The sequence below is a fragment of the Epinephelus moara genome, chromosome 20 (assembly GCF_006386435.1).
Source record: "Epinephelus moara isolate mb chromosome 20, YSFRI_EMoa_1.0, whole genome shotgun sequence".
Taxonomy (NCBI): domain Eukaryota; kingdom Metazoa; phylum Chordata; class Actinopteri; order Perciformes; family Serranidae; genus Epinephelus; species Epinephelus moara.
Genome location: NC_065525.1, coordinates 35996524 through 36013245, shown reverse-complemented (window position 1 = coordinate 36013245; position 16722 = coordinate 35996524). Strand labels below are relative to the sequence as shown.

Below are 16722 nucleotides of genomic sequence, written 5' to 3'. Positions count from 1 at the left end.
CAGACCCGCCCCAGAATCAAACTCATGAAGCCCAAAATGATCGCTTTAAATATGGGTGTAGGTGCAGCAGCGGAACCGCAGCCACCATTTGAACGAACATCTCTCCATCCCAGTGTTTGTTAGCGAAGCGGGGATCTAAAGAGCACCTGGGGATTGTTAGTAGATTTTTAAGAAGTACAAGTCAGTAAAAGCATCATGTGAAAGAGAAAATAAAGGCTGATTTGTATTTCGATGCAATACTGAGAAAACAGTATCTGGTTTATTTAGCTTGCTCACAAGAGGTCAGCAATACGGTGATTTAAAGTCAGAATACTTAACACAACAAAGTACCATCTAAATACACAAATGACTAAAAACAGATGTATGTTGTAACAAAAAATGCTAGAAGAAGAAAAATAATGGGAGGTGAATGTTGATTGTCCTTTTGTCAGGTGGCCTCTCCTCATCGTAACATTTAGATGTTGCCTCCACTGTCCTCTTTCTACCCTGACGAGAGATAATTTCAGCTGTCATCAAAATTTCCATGTAACATAAATACAATAAATAACAACGAAAAAGACCCAGAGTAGCAGAGTAGCTGCTCGCTCACTCTCTCAGCCTCTCTTAAAGGTCCAGTGTGTAGGATTTAGTAGCATCTAGCGGTGAGGACAAATGCAAAAACACACACGGACTTATTTTGAGCCAGTGTTTGGTTTGTCCATTCTGGGCTCCTGTAGAAACAACATGGTGGACTCTATGGAAGAGGATTCCATATGTAGATATAAACGGCTCATTCTAAGGTAACAGAAACACAATGATTCTTAGTTTTAGATGATTATACACTAAAGAAACATAGGAATATTATAAACCATTCCTGCCAATAGATGCCTTTAAAGCCTACACACTGGACCTTTGACTGTTTGTTCAGGCTTTTCAGTCTTTGATCAACTTCACATTTTAACCGACCGTGTCTGGGAGACTGGCAGGTTTACACTGAACTCCCTCTGATACTGTTATTGCAATCTGGGACATACCAATACTAATATCCTGCAGCACTCACAATATTTATTATTAGTATTAGGGTTGCTGGTCCAAAAGTATTACGTGCTATCTACTGTTTTTAACTCTCAGTTAAACTAGCTGCCTGTTTTAGTTTTTTTATTGGTCTAATTTCTGATACCAGCGTTAGTACCAGTACATCCCAAATAGGCCATTTTTATAAGGCAGAAACTTATGTTTTCTCACTCAGCCCAGGTGCCAGAAGAAAATGTTGGCATTGTAGGTTTCTGTAAACCATCTATATGTTACATTTGCACATATAAACATTTGTTAAGTCACGTATATAAGCTGACTTTGTCATCTACAGGTGAAAGGGATGGTGGCAGCGTGTCACTTAGGCGAGAAAGAGCAGACCACTGTTCAAGACCAACAGCAAAACCGTGTTTTTCCAGTGGCTTTTTAGTCCCCTAGCTTGGGTGTTTTGTAGCAGTCCATCACAGTGTTTCCACCAGGGATAGTGCCACGCAAAGCATTTGTTTTTTACCTAGACATTGCTGCGTTTCCAGTTGGGATAGTGCCACTAGTACCAAGTTTTTTAAGCAAAAACATGATCTTTTCTTAACAATAATCAAGTGGTTTTTGTGCCTAAACCTAACTAGTTTCAATGTATCCACTATACGGTAATGTACAAAAGTAACGTGGCCATGGTTTGCAGAAATTTACAATGCCAACATTTATTCTGGCGATTGAGCGGTCTCACCAATACAGGTCTTAATTTCCATATAGATGTCCTTTCTCACTTGGCTTAGACTGGCTAAAAGCTATGATGTTAGCCCTCATCTGCTGAATCCAATCAAATACCCTCTCCCGGCTCGTGTGAATGGTTGACTTTAAGACTGATCTGTTTATTGTTTTGTTTTTTAATATCTCTCCCTTCGCCTCCATCTACCAGCTGAACAGTTTCATGAAGTTTTGGAATCCGTCCTCTCCGAAGAAGTCGAAGGAGCCCTGGGACGTGCCCAGGTGGACCAGCAGGAGGACCAGCAGGACGACGGCCAGCAGTGGAATCAGCAGGTTCCAGCCAGCAGCCAGGATGTTGTACCACTTGGCCTTGTCTGAACACTCCTGGGCCAGCTGCAGGTTGCCCTGAGTCTTCTGGTCCCTGGCCTACACAGACACAAACACACACACATACACACACATTATTACATGCAGCCACTGAAGTCAGTGTGAACTAATACAAAAATTAAGAATCACTAAGTTTCATAATTTGAGACAGTTAAAGACACAAAAGCTTTGTCGTTACTGCACGGCCCAGCGAAATCTTTCTAAAGATAATTTACATGAAGAGCAAAAATGCTTAGTGTCTACACCCATATGTACTGTAAATAGTCAGAGGAGGAGGGCAAACAGAGGCATATTACAATGTTCAGCCATGTCTTTGTTTACAACCAGTCCATCACAGCTTGTCTCATAACAGTTTTTCCACACAGAGCACAGACTCAAGGTTGAGCAGGGGTGGAGTGATATGAAATCCTTGAGCTGCTTCTAAGAGTATCCGTATGTATTTTGGAACGGACCAGGCCGAGTCTTTCCCGAGCACTCTCTAATTTCCCATGAGTACTTGCCCATTAGGAAGATGCCAATTACGCCGTTTTTAACTCCCCAGACGAGCAGCCAGTCACTGTCTTTAATTTGAGCGCTCAGCCAATACCGGGCCTGTGATTCAGAGCTGCGCCCCATGCAGACATGAAAGATATAAAAAAAGATTTAAATAAAGGCTACACACACACACCCTTTTGTGGTGAGTATTTCAGAAACCTTTTTGTTCAGGTGGTCACACAGTTTGTCCAGTCCTGCTTTGCATGTGGACGTTTCGAGGATTATTTAGTGAGAAAAGCTTTTGTTTTAGTTTACGTTCCTGTTTCTCCACAGCTCCATTCCTGTGGTGAAGGGCACACCAACTTTCTGCTGTGTATGTATGTGCCCTCTGACCAGGGACAATAACAGGTCTCTACAATGTGCATATTGCTTTTTTACATTTTACAAAAAAAGATTTTTGCAACAGAGCGTTTATGGTGAAACATTGCGCTTGTTTTCATGGCATCACTCAACCTGTTGCACAAGTCTGGCATTGCAAATCTAGCAAATGCTTCTTTACTTTGGCAAAGACGTAATGCCTAGGTAACATGTTCGCTCAGAAATTATACCGTACTGCTGGCATTCCCCTGTGCTTCATTTCCCAATATGACATTTGCCACAACATGCCCATTGCTTTAAAGCTTTTCTTGGCAGCTCAGCCCACCTTTTGTCAATTTCTGCCAAACTTGCAACACAGAAGGCTTTGACTCATCATAGATCATTTCCCTCTGCAGGTGAGGTTGTACCAGCACTATTGTACTCATATGTAAAATTGCATATCGTACACTAATTTCAAAATCGTTCTCATTTCTTGCTAAGTGTACTCCAGTGTTTATACCCTACCAATAACGCCAGCTTGAAATGACAATAACTGCTGGAAGCTTATAAACATATTTAGAAAAGACTGTGTCAAAAAGAGATGTCTTCACATGACAGTGAACTATGACTTAATATAGACGGTGTAGGCAGGGTAGTTACGCTGGCGCCCATGAGGTGAGGGGGCCCTCCAATTACTTGTTGGGCAGAAAACAAGCCTGTTCAAAGAAAAACTCACATTGAATTAAAAATGGTGCCATTGCTATATATGCCTTTGAAATGGCAAACCCATCTCCATCATAGTTTTCAGGTTTTTTGTAAATAGTCAGTAGCAGTCTGTAACAAAATATGTTATTTATTCCACATAAACTATAAATAAACTGTAATAAACAATCAATTAAATAAATAATTCCTTGTTTCGTTGGTATTTTTGTTTATACATATATGCAATGATGATTTCTGGGTAATATGTTATTGGTGTTATCCAGTGTCAAGTCTCTATTGGATCATGTGACGATAAGATCATAATGTAGCTAGTTTGGGCGTATAACAAGTAAGCAGCGCGCCTTAGGGCCTGTTATAATAGCGTGCACTAAGGCCTGTTGTAACTACCTCACGCCTCTGCTTAGCCTTTGTGTTGTTGGATTCTGCTGTAAAACACATAAGTAGTGAGAATCCTTCAGTCATTGTTTGGACATCTTATCTCAGACAAAAACAATGCAGCCACATGCTATCGCCTTCCTTTTCACACCTCAGTTACTTCCTTGAATGTTGCATGACTCATGAAAATTGTCGAAACTGGAACATACAAGTACAGAGTGGCACAAAAAAAAGAGCACAAGATCACACCTTGATGGAGTAGATGAGAGCCATGAATCCCAGGCAGCAGAAGTTAACGTACAAGGTGTTGCACAGCGACCAGACTAGATAGTCCCGGGGAGGATTCTTGCCAGCGTTGCCCATGTTCACCACGGTGGATCCAGCCGGCTTACGGGCAGACTTGCAGTTGGTGAGCGGGGTGCAGTCTGAGGGGAAGTTGTACGAATGGTTGTCCATGGTTAGCGTTTAGACAGACGATTCCCTGCTGTGGGTGAATAGGTGGAGGTGGGTTCGCAAACTGGTGAGCCTTCCAGAAGCTTGTGCACGGTCCCTCTTTGGAAAGTAGTGCCCCCCCCTCGTCGAGTGCAAGAGGCTTATAAAGGCCCATGAGGAGGGAGGTGACCAGGAGAGGACGCATGGGCAGGGTCCTTTAATATACAGCAGGTCTGTCATTATGTGGTCAGGCCTGAGAGAGACTGAAATAGAGACACAGAAAGCTGTATGAGAGAGAAGACAGAAAAGGAGGCAGCAAATACATGCATGGGAGCAGCGCAAAGTCTCTTCCACCAAAGCACCCATCACCTCAGCTTTCTTAGAGGTCAGGTGGGTGAGTTGGGCGGAGGTAGCAGAGGACAGTGGAGGCAGGGTTGTGCGGTTCAAAAGCCTTGAAGGTGTTAGGGAGGAGTTCATCTGAAGTGCTGTCTGCCAGAGGCCTCGAGGGAAAAGTATAGTTAGTATCTTAGGGAACTGAGTTGGTGCAAAAAAGTCCAGTTCCATGGAACATTCACTGGTTCTGATGTCTCAAATGTGACAGTTTGCCACTTGTGATTGTAAAATATGTTATTAAACAGACTACATTTGATGTTTGGATTGCTGATCTGACAAAAAATAGCTATTTTTGCTCAAGTTTTTCTTTTTACTGGGCAAGACTGGCTCAGTATTATATTTTCAAGCCCTTCAAATTCATTCAGTTACTCACATTGGAGTTTCCACCTACAACCACAGTCTACTATCGATGGCCACTGACTGCGGAAAATAGGTGTTTAGTGCCTTGTGAAAGGGAACAGCAAGCATTACTCATATTCATAAATAGAATAGAATATCTTTATTGTCATTGTACACGTACAATGAAATTGAATGTAACCTTCTCAGTGCCAATATCAGCAAACAAACTATATCGTAAAAAATAAAAGTAAAACAGTAATAAATATTACACTTAAAAAAACACTGCAAAACACACACGGAGCATTTAGCCTTTGGCACAAATCCCTTTGTATTGCACTCAAGTATATTTCCACAGTCAAATTTTAATGCATTAATTGGATTCATTGGATAAAAGCTGTTTTTTTTAACCTGTTTGTCATTGTTTTAACTGTCCTGGGCAGCAGTTACAACCAGTGGTGTCCCAGGCTTTTTTTGAGGCAGTTCTTACATAGTTCTTCCATGGAAAGGAGAGGACAGCCGATAATTTTCTGGGTGGTGTTGCACCCTTTTAAAGATTTCCCCAGTCAAGTCAATGGGCTGCTGGCAAGATATGGACACTTATCTGCTTCTCTGGCTTGATAGTCACAGAGAGCGGTATAGTTGTAGTAAGGTATAGTTGGAGATGTTCAAATGTTGAAACGTGTAACAACAGTGCCATCTGCTGGCCGTTTACTGAAATCTATCCTTTGCATAGTGCTCCTAATGGCCTTTATTCTTATTATTTTTATTATTATTATTTTGAACCAACATAAATACATAACATGGGCGGACAAAGTGCAGACGCTAACAGCTGCAGACAGTAGAAACAACTAATTTCAGAGAATGTGCAAAGTGCTGCAGCGCTGAGTGTTCAGTGATACGTATATGTGCATGCGTAACGTATTCCCAGCAAGATGCACAGTTTGAGGTATTTCTTGAACTTTTAACATCACGGGAATACATTTTTCTGTAGCGTAGCGAGAATGATCAATGGTGGCAGTGAGGATCTCTTGAAATAAAATATCTTTCTAGCAGAGGATGGTTTCGATCCATCGACCTCTGGGTTATGGGCCCAGCACGCTTCCGCTGCGCCACTCTGCTCCATACATTTTTTACAGAAATACATGAAATTTAATAGTCACATTTCTAATTGTTGGTACGTTGAGTAGATGTAAATAAGTTCCCCTAAGAATCGTTCTTGCACTGACTATGAGTAGAAAATGTCTTTGTAGTAACAGAAACAATCCAATTGCGATCATGGGTAACGATCGACACTTCCTTTCAAAATAAAAGCATCGACTTTAAAATGAACGGGAAATATAATGACTAAAGTCAGTGGCGTAAGGTAGTTACAATGGGCCCCAGTGCACGCTATTATGAGGGGCCCTATTACGCCCTAGTTACAAGTTATGACACACACACACACACACACACACACACACACACACACACACACACACACTGCCTGTTTTCCACACATTTGTGGGAACATTTATGGAATAACTTAATATAAATGTCATTGTATTTACCTAAATTACATTGTACTATATATTTTATCGACTGTTGTAAAAAGAACAAGTCATTTATAAAATGTGTTCTCGTGTTTAAACACAGAAATGTAAACAAAACTAAATCATTATTGAACATTCAATAAACATTTGAAAAAACTCATTCTTTTCATTCAATGTTTCACACTGGGACATCACCCTTCACATCTAAAGGGCCTTGACAGACATTAAGCAGCAAGTTGCCCATAGCTGACTGACAGTGCCTGAAAGGGTCAAAGGAAGGTTGTGTCCCAGATATGATAATGCCTATTCAAGGGCTCTGGCCTGGCTCATCTCGAGCAAACCTGATGCAAACTTCCGTTTCGGCCTACAGAAAAACGTCATCCCTGGAGCACCCAATTAAGATCTAACCAATCACGTTTCAACTGGGAGGCATTTTGTAGGTTACACCTAGGGTCCTAGTGTCGCCCTGGTTCCCTCATCAATATCACTTTACTGGCTAACGTTACGAAAATTGTTGCTTAGCACGTACAGTCATATAATTTACTGCCAGCGTTAATAAGTCAGGATCCAAGGCGACACTAACGTCCGTGTCGGCCTACAGAATAACGTAATCCCTGGAGCACCCAATTAGAATCCTGCTCTAGCCAGTTGCTAGGTGAAAAATGTATTCGGCCGCCCTGTGATTGGTTATCCCGCTATAATTTTTCCCCACTAGTTTTTTTTTTTAACTAATTAATCACATATCACCTGGGAGGATTTTGTAGGCTGTGGGCACACCTGAGAGAAATTAACTTTCGCCGTTGGTTCACCTCTACTTACAGGAAATTATGCGACTAACTGTGCTTAGCGACAATTTTCGTAACGTTAGCTAGTAAAAGTGGTATCGGAAGCTACCAACGGCTGTGCTACATTCACCCGAGAAAAGGACGGAATACGTTAGCTTGTTAATGAGAGTTTGAACTGGTGAAGAACTAGCGCTAACTGTTTTGGTGCAAACAAAACAGGTTAAAGACATTTCCACCCGAGTAATTACGAAAGTTATGTGTGAATTACCCGGGTTACCCCAACATGGGAGTGCCTGATAACGTTGGTTAGCGCGGAAAGGACCCTGGAGATTGAGTTAACGGTTACTTGTGGACTGAACATTAGCCGGCTGTTGACGTTCTGGAGAGGCTAACTGGTGAGTCAGCTTTAATTTTTAGGCACCTATACTATGCTTATGAATTCACAGTTTTGTTCTTAACCGTGTGTCTTTATCACTGAGCAGAGGTTTTATGAATGTGTCTGTATCTTTGTGTGTGATGTTGGACTTCAGATGCTAACTGCGATTTTTGTTATGGACACAAAAAAACTTCTGATCATTCATTGTTAAAGGAAACATTTAATGTTATTCTATCTATCTATCTATCTATCTATCTATCTATCTTATAACTAACAAATAATATAGAACATTTGGAATATGTATGCAAGTATGTTTTGTTTTTGTTTTTTTAACCGTCTAAAGCCATGCTCAACCAAATATTGAGTAGTCCTTAGGTAGTGATGTTAAGATAAATAAAAAGGCGTAAATTTAATCTTATTGTATTGTATTGTATTATATATTTGATTTAAAAAAAAAAAAACTCTCAGTCGGATATCACTATTTCTGAGATCAGTTCAAAGAACTGTAATGGTATTTTGGCAATTTTTTTCTTTCTCTTTTACAATTACCATGAACAGACTTCACCAACCGTTTGGTAGAGGCCTATATCTAAAAATCTATAGGATTTGTTTAAAAAAAAAAAAAAAAGTGTTTTTATTATTGATGCCCAAAGGAAATACAAAAATTCAATTGCTTTTATGTTAGTGTGGCCTTAAAAGCACTTGACATAAAAACAAACTCTTACCACTATTGCAGTATTATTTAAAAATACAACTTATTGGGCTTCAAAAAATTTGTTTATAGCGAATGTTTGTTTACTTCATAAGATACTGTATAGTTTAGCCACTGCACCCCAAAAACAGTTTATTCTAACAGTTCATGGAGAAATAAGATGAAAAAAAAACCTATTGTTAAAAAATGTGCGAAGACAGACAGCCTTGTTGTCATTAAGGTCTGATAATGCCTCTTTTGTCATTTAAGCACTGGTCTGTCCTACAGTTGTATATAGTTACTAATGTTATGTGGAAATAGAATTTTTTTATATTGCTGTATGTATTTATTAATGTTACATGAAAGTGACATTTTTATATTCCTATATGTGCAGCATATTCACACCCAGGCACAACACATGAAAATTAGCATTGTGCTGTATCTGGTGTAGTAGACCCCCATGAAACTGAGACATTTAAAAATGGCTGAGGTTTCAGACTGTTTTTGGCTATTTTGTTTATATAACAACCAACCTAGCGCTATATGCTGCTTGCGTTAATCAAAGATTGGATTACCAAACAATGTTTGGTTTTGGCCATGGATGCATGTTTGCATGACGTCAGTTTTCATAGTTAAGTTTGAGGTTGTTGTGATGACCCCTGCCCAGTTTGCTGCCCTGTGTGAGTGTGAGTGTGTGTGCACTCCATGTGATTCGTTATCAATTGTGAGACATGGATGATAAATTGTTTAAAGATAAATTTGTAAAAGATCCATCCTAGTGTAAATAAACAACACATATGAAATGTCTCTAAGAGATATAACACACAAAAAAAGAAACATCTTAAAAGAGCCTCTGTTCTTTTTAAACCACAACAGCTCATCAGACAGATTAGCTCTGGCAAACCACTTAAAATGTAAATCAAGGGACTTGAAATTCACCCTCAACCTGAAATAAAGGAATTAATGAAATGAGACCGCACCATTGCTGTTTGCTTTATTGTGTCATATGCTTCTAAAATACATCATTTGAAAAGTTATTACACTCTTAACATAGTCACGACATGTACGGCATTCTTATATTTCTTTGCTTAAATTCTTTCTTATAGGGGAATATGTTTGCAGAAGAGTAATAATACCATGCTGCTGATTCTTTTAGGAGAGATTAAAAAACATAAAGAAACCAAAGCATTCAAGAGGAAATATATTTAATGGCCCTGACACACCAAGCCGGTGGGTGGCCATTGGTCAAAGTTGGGCTGTTGGTAAATGTCTGCCAGCCTAGTTTTCGCAGTGTGTCCTACATGGTTGGCACTAGGGGGCCCTTATTGGCAGATTCAGAATTTTGAATTGAGAGCAGAGCTGGCAGAGAGTTGGTAAATTAAATGACTCTGATTGGCAGCTCAGCTCAGTCCATGAGAAGAGAAATGGAAGTGAGGAAAGCAAACAAACAGCTAAAGTCAATGTTGGTAACTAGTGTTTCGAATCTGCCCTGTTGGTCTTTGGGTTTCCCTTTTTAGAATAATGATTACAGACTGCTGCCACCTGCTGGTATGGAGAGTTATTTCCTTTCATGCAGGTGCAGAACGTACACACCAGCTGGCTTTTGGCTGAAGTCTTTGCATTGTGTTCAGGTGCAGCTTCTTGGCTGAGACACAGGCAGCGTGAGGCCCTCATTGCTATTATTCTTGTTATGTTGGTTTGGTGTGTCTGGGCCTCAAGAATAATTGTTCCTGTCCATGATATCTTCATCAAAATGAGGATAAAGTTAAGGTCTATATTTTTTTTAATGCACTGGATATTAGCATATGATCATTTTAAACAACATTACAAAAAAACAAAAGACTCTGGGATACAAGAACTTTCTATATCTGACAAATGATGTAAGCACTAAGAGAGCATTCAGGTGTCACTCTCCACACACCATCTTCTGACAGCATGGTGCAGCCTGTATCTTGGATGGATTTGTCTGGCTGCCCCTCTCCCCATTTTGTAAAGGTCAGAGGTTGGTTCTTCATATCAGAGTCAAAATTCCCCACTGCTTTGTTATCGTTGATGTTGATCCAGGCTATTTTGTAAACGTCCCCAAAGAACTGAGTCAGTCTGTTGTTCTCCTCCTCGCTCTGGGGCGAAGCCAGCTCTAAGCCTTGTTGGGAGCAGAACTCGACAGCCCTGGAGAACGAGCCTCGCTCCTTGTATGACACAAAGTATTTCTGACCAACTCTTCGGACAAAGTCATAGTTTATTGCTGGAGAAAGAAAACAACATGCAGCAAATCAGGAATAAATCGGCAAGTTAACACATTTGTCTTCCATAAACCCAAAACTGTATTACCATCTTGGCATAGATATGTAATATCACACACTCACTGAGGTGGAATACAGGCTCACTACTGTAGCTACATTTTACTCAGTTACAGTTCCAAATCCATTAATAAAGTTTTTTTCTCATCTAAATGAGATTAATGGAGCCCAGTGCAGCATGATTTTATTGAAAATATTTTTCTCGTTGCTCCTTTCTTAAACATCCTATGGGCATAGAACAAGAAGGGACACATACTTGAAAACTACTGAGGTACAGGTACAAGTTAGTACACTCAAAAAGTGAACTCTAACAAAGCAATGTCTCCTGTAGGGATGGGTGCCGAAATTTGGGATTAAACGGGCCCTGAGGCCGAATTTATTTAGGTGACATAAACATTATCGTGCACAGTTTTTATCTCACCAGCTCCATTTATAATTTACAATAAGATTAAGACACTCGTCATTGATGCATGTTTGCTAATGTTGTATGCTGTAAAGCCCTCAGAGTGTGATTTGTGATATTGGGCTTGAAAATAAATTTAAATTAAATTCTAAACAAAGCTGTAGCAGAATGTTAATTTATATACTGTATGTGCATACATGGAATATAAAGCAATGATAATTAAAACCCCAGAAGAACCGATAAAAGTACCATTAAAGTACTGCATCGACGAGCAGTATTGGTAAGAATAGTAGTATTGTTAAAATCTGAAAGATGCCTATCCCTAGTCTCCCGAAAAGTTGTAATTAAAATACCATCCGTGCACTCGCATCCTTTTTATAGCTCCATTGTAGTTTTTCAATGGGATACTTACCCAGCTCTAACTTGGCAATGCTCCTCTTCAAAGTTTCAACGTCCTGGCTAACAGAATCAACAGGATCTGGATTAAGCAGAATAAGTTCAGTTACCAAAGTTGCTATACTTTGGTGCTCACAGATATGCAGTGCATGAAAGGCTTATCTTTTCCTCTCCTTCACAATAATATGCACCTCACAATTTCATGCAAACCAATATAAAAGGCCCTGCAATGAATACTGCCATTATGAATTATTTACTTTTTGTTCAGGATGTTTCACAGAGGTATCGATTCACCTCTTTGCTCATTTGAGGTCTGTGTGTTATGCTTAAGTGATTATTTAATTAACGTATTTATTATAATGACTGACTTTTGATACTTTATTACTTACTGATGTCTAATTATTTTAGCCCCAGCCCTTCATTTTAAATTCAAATAGAGATACCAAATATGTCAGATAAGGATACATCGATTAATTGGCCGCACAGCGTTATCAGGAGATATTCGCCTACTGCTATTGGCCTCTCGACAAATAAGATGACATTCACCGATGGCAGTGGTCGATGTTCTTTCAATGTGTTGTATCATTTTTATGCAAGCTAAAAAGCAGGGCTCACAACTATCTGCATCCTGGGGACTGTGATGGAAATTTTGTACTTCATGAAGAGAGATGTGAACTGAAGTCACACGCAGGAATGTTTAGTGTAATTGTGTAATGTGACCTGTGACCCTTTGTGTTGTTTCATGGCACATGTATGGTATCGAATAATCACTCAAGGTATTGAATATATATTCAAGGTTATCACTTCCTTCTTGTGAATGATTCCTTTAAGTGCAGAAGGGCAGAGTGATTACACACCCACAGAGACAGATAAATACCAAGCTTTTCTCCTCAGACGTTGAGTCTTCACTTTGTAACCGACCTGCGTGTTGCTCTGTGAATGCTCCTCTTGTACAAGATTAAACCCTTGTTTGAATTTTGAGCTGACTCCGATCTCCTTCCTCCAGTTCTAAATTATTGCAGAATTATTTTAACAGGGACAATAGAAAACGTGTTTTGGATGAGCATAGATCTTTCCTGGGACACTGTCAGGACAAAGGGACGCAGTGACACAGTGAACTCCCTACTGATGCATCAGGGGATGCACCCCATTGTTACCCTGATAATGCTACATTGTGACCAACAAATTCATGTTGACATTGGCAGGAGGAGAGCTAGTTAAAGTTAGCTATTTGCAGCTGGTGGCCAGAACAAACTGCTGACAGAGGTTGCATTGAGTTACATGATGATGCGTTCAAGCTCTCTTCTGTAAATAGTAAATATTGTCAAATTTTCTTGTGCAGGAAGGAACAATTTCTTAGAATATAAACATTGAAAAGTTACAGCCTGCTACTTTTTACATGCTGAATTGTAAATCAATGACGTATAGCAATTACTCAAATGATGAAAAGTTTATATTCTCTAAGATATGATCACCTCGTCCACATATCAGAACTGGCCCAGGTGCTCCTCTAGGTCCCGGGAACCCTGAAGAGCACGTGAAAAGAAATTTAAACAAGACAAAAAAAAACAAAACCACATCAGAAAATTAGAAAAAAATGTTTGATAGATGATACAACAATGACAGCTTAATTTTAAGCCTCTCTACTGGGACATACATTTTCAAAGTTTGGCCAGAGGATGGCATCAGTGGAAAAGTCAAGTTGTTACAAATCAGCATGCTCTGGAGAGCATGAAAGCATTGGACCCATCCTTTATGAAGCATTGAAGCACTCGTTCAGTTACATAGTATTTCACATATTACATTTCAAAATGACTTAAAAGCAGGTATCAGCTTATTTGCAGCACTTCATGAAAGAATGAGTTGTAACCCAAATGATAAAAGATCATCTCTTAAGGAGAACAGTTTTGCTTGAAATGCATGCTTTTCTTTATATTATCTGATATCTTGTGTGCAAAGTGGACAGTGTGATGCTAAGGTGGTCTTGTGAGCCACCTCAGCTGACACAGTAGCCCCTTTTACACAACCTTGTTAAAGCTGTAGTTTGGTTTCTGTCATATTTGCTGAAACAGTCACTACGTCCACACAGCAACGGGCTACATCAAACAGATATTCTATGAAAAAGATCATATTCTTCTGCCTTCTTGAAACGCTTCCATGACATTACAGGGTTTTCCCTGGCTCAGAAAGGGGCTTTGGTGGTGATGTCTGCGGCACGAGCTTCGCATTTGCATTTACAGATCATGCAAATGTATTAAGCGATGCCATATTTTCTCTATTAGACGAAAGAGGTCCAACTAATACAGTACATTAGGGCTGGGCGATATGACCAAAATCTCATATCCCGATATAGATCATTTCATATCCTGATAACGATACCTATCCCAATATAGCACATTTGAATCCAATGAATAAAAAGTTGCCCTCAGTTTGTGCAGCACAGCAGAGACAGACAGCGGTGGAGTTATATAAACTCGTTACGTTACTGTAAGTAGCACCTCAGGACTGAAAAATGATCTCGCTTGTCACCAGGCTGGCAGTGAATGCACCAGCATCTGCGTTCTGAGCTGACGCGAAGCGTGGGGCTCAACACGTTACTTTGAATCAAAGAACTCGATTATTATTGGTCTAATGTCGCATCACCAGGCTCTCGTTATTGGTCCGAACCATGGTGATTGAACTATGAGGTTGCACTGAGATTTGAGTTTTGTTTGTTTTTTTTCTCCCCTCCCTTCCCTTCCCCACTCCCACATCCCTCTTTGGGGATTTTCCATTGGCGGAGGGCTAAAACGGCTTTGGCGGCCACCAAACTATTTTCTATGCAGGGAAAACCCTGCATTACATCACATCAACAAAAACAACCAGTCAGAGCTGTGGAGTCTCTAACGTAACTGTCAGTGATGGCTTGTGAACTGTGGTCAAAAAAGTCAGCGCTGATCAAATATGAATCAAGATACTGTTACTGAATTGTCCATTTCTTGCCTCAAATGCTTTCAGCAACATATTTTAGGATACTCTTTAGCTGTAACACAAGACAGTTGGTCCGGCCAGTGGGTGGTGTTTGGTGCTTTGCTAGACAGTCTCCAACATGGCGGCTGGGTCACGAACTTTCTCATTTGAAAAAGCAGCTAGCAGCAGTTAGCAGGTAACTCAAAAAACGAAGAGGAGAAAGGAAAATGTAGGCAAATTGGAGACACAATGAGGTTTGGGAGCTCCTTAACCTGCGAGCAGAGGACGAGATCAACCACCATATAACAGGGTGGTAAATGATTGTTATTGTTATTTTATGCCATTGTTGTTGACTGGAAAGTAGGGCTGTCAACGAATATTCTAAATTCGAATTTAACTTCGAATTTGAAAAAAAATGGACCTTCGAATGTGAAAATTGATATTCGATTGTGGAGAAAAAAAAAACACCACCGCAGCTGTCCTCTTTGCGAGTGGGCGTTGGCCTGGGCCGCTGCACTGAATGCACTGCATAAACGCCAGGGCCACACCGCCCGCGGAAGTGCTGCTGGTCGACAAGCGGTTCTGCTCCCAGCTGTTGCCTCCGTCACCCCCCGGCTTGACACATTCGCTCGTGGCGCCAAAACGGAGCTGCGTGGCGCAGCCGGTGTGGATGACACAATCGGTTAACATGAGCGCCGAAAGGGAAATGGCTTCGCTTCGAGGCGCTTCGAGGCTATTCGCAGCGCTTCAGCGGGCGGTGTGGCCACTGGTCAGAGAGGGGGGGCGAGCGAGAGGTCCACGGTCGTTTATAACGTTATAGATAATTGTTTTGTGTTTTAATGTGCAGGTATGTAAATGTTTTCAATGACGTTTATGTTGAAATAAAAATACCTACAAGTAGTTATGTTTCCTTGTATTAATACATTAACAAGTATGTTTCCTTGTATTAGTTTGCCCTCTTGTGGACATAATGCGAAAAAAAAATAAATTCGAATGGTTCGAACCTATGAGTTATTTTTAGAAGGAATATTCGAATGTCATTTTTGAGCAATTTTGACAGCCCTACTGGAAAGTGCTGTGTTGTTGAGTTAAACATCAGGCCCATCACACCTCTTTTGCTTTCCAACTCTGGCATGCTTTCTGGGGCGACATTATGCTGCCGTTGTTTTGGTTCTGTGTTTAAAAAAGAAAAAGCAAAGCCAGTGTAATGACGATTCTTCACTGCGGCAGCATTGCACAATCTCTGTGTAAAGAGGTCTATAGTCAAGTCAAGACTTTGCATAAAAAGAGTGACCTGAGAAAAACTCCTTCCTGACCATTGTGCATACTCTGCCTGGACGGCTCGTCACTCTGAAGATCACCAATGGTGGAAAGAAGTTCTCCCCTCGGTGTTAGGAAAGCAGAGTCACTAGCCCTTTTTACACAGAGATCGCGCTATAGGGCTGCTCCACGGTCCTTTCTTCATGCTACCTTTGATTTTTACACAGAACCAAACAACGGTGGAATTGTGCTGCTCCCGTGTGTAATTTTACACTGAACAAAAATATAAATGCAACACTCTTGTTTTTGCTCCCATTTTTCATGAGCTGAACTCAAAGATCTAAAACATTTTCTATATACACAAAAGACCATTTCCCTCAAATATTGTTCACAAATCTGTCAAAATCTGTGTTAGTGAGCACTTCTCCTTTGCCAAGATAATCCATCCCACCTCACAGGTGTGGCATATCAAGATGCTGATTACAGCATGATTATTGCACAGGTGTGCCTTAGGCTGGCCACAATAAAAGGCCACTCTAAAATGTTCAGTTTTATGACACAGCACAATGCCACAGATGTCGCAAGTTTTGAGGGAGCATGCAATTGGCATGCTGACTCAGGGCAGATGGCAGACAGCGTGTGTGGCGTCGTGTGGGTGAGCGGTTTGCTGATGTCAACGTTGTGGATCGAGTGGCCCATGGTGGCGGTGGGGTTATGGTATGGGCAGGCGTATGTTATGGACAACGAACACAGGTGCATTTTATTGATGGCATTTTGAATGCACAGAGATACCGTGACGAGATCCTGAGGCCCATTGTTGTGCCATTCATCCAC

General features: G+C 40.6%; 2 protein-coding genes and 1 non-coding gene across 3 annotated transcripts in view; all 3 read right to left on the bottom strand.

The window, feature by feature from the left end:
- Positions 1 to 233: 233 nt before the first annotated feature.
- LOC126407570 (interferon-induced transmembrane protein 5-like) lies at positions 234 to 4604 on the bottom strand. Its single transcript, XM_050072566.1, has 2 exons — positions 4285 to 4604; positions 234 to 2145 (listed from the first exon to the last, which is right to left on the bottom strand). Exons 1-2 carry the CDS (start codon positions 4489 to 4491, stop codon positions 1924 to 1926), a joined length of 429 nt encoding a protein of 142 aa, XP_049928523.1. The 5' UTR covers positions 4492 to 4604; the 3' UTR covers positions 234 to 1923.
- A 1642-nt stretch (positions 4605 to 6246) lies between these two features.
- trnam-cau (transfer RNA methionine (anticodon CAU)) lies at positions 6247 to 6318 on the bottom strand. The gene has a single exon. It is a non-coding gene; the product is annotated as a tRNA-Met (tRNA).
- Positions 6319 to 10252: 3934 nt separating this feature from the next.
- LOC126408166 (collectin-43-like) overlaps positions 10253 to 16722 on the bottom strand; it is a 12186-nt gene continuing 5716 nt past the window's right edge. The window contains exons 2-4 of the mRNA XM_050073567.1: positions 13155 to 13205; positions 11696 to 11761; positions 10253 to 10825 (exon numbers count right to left, since the gene is read on the bottom strand). Of these exons, the coding sequence (XP_049929524.1) occupies positions 10443 to 10825; positions 11696 to 11761; positions 13155 to 13205 (500 nt within the window). The 3' untranslated portion in view covers positions 10253 to 10442. The remainder of the gene's footprint in view (positions 10826 to 11695; positions 11762 to 13154; positions 13206 to 16722) is intronic.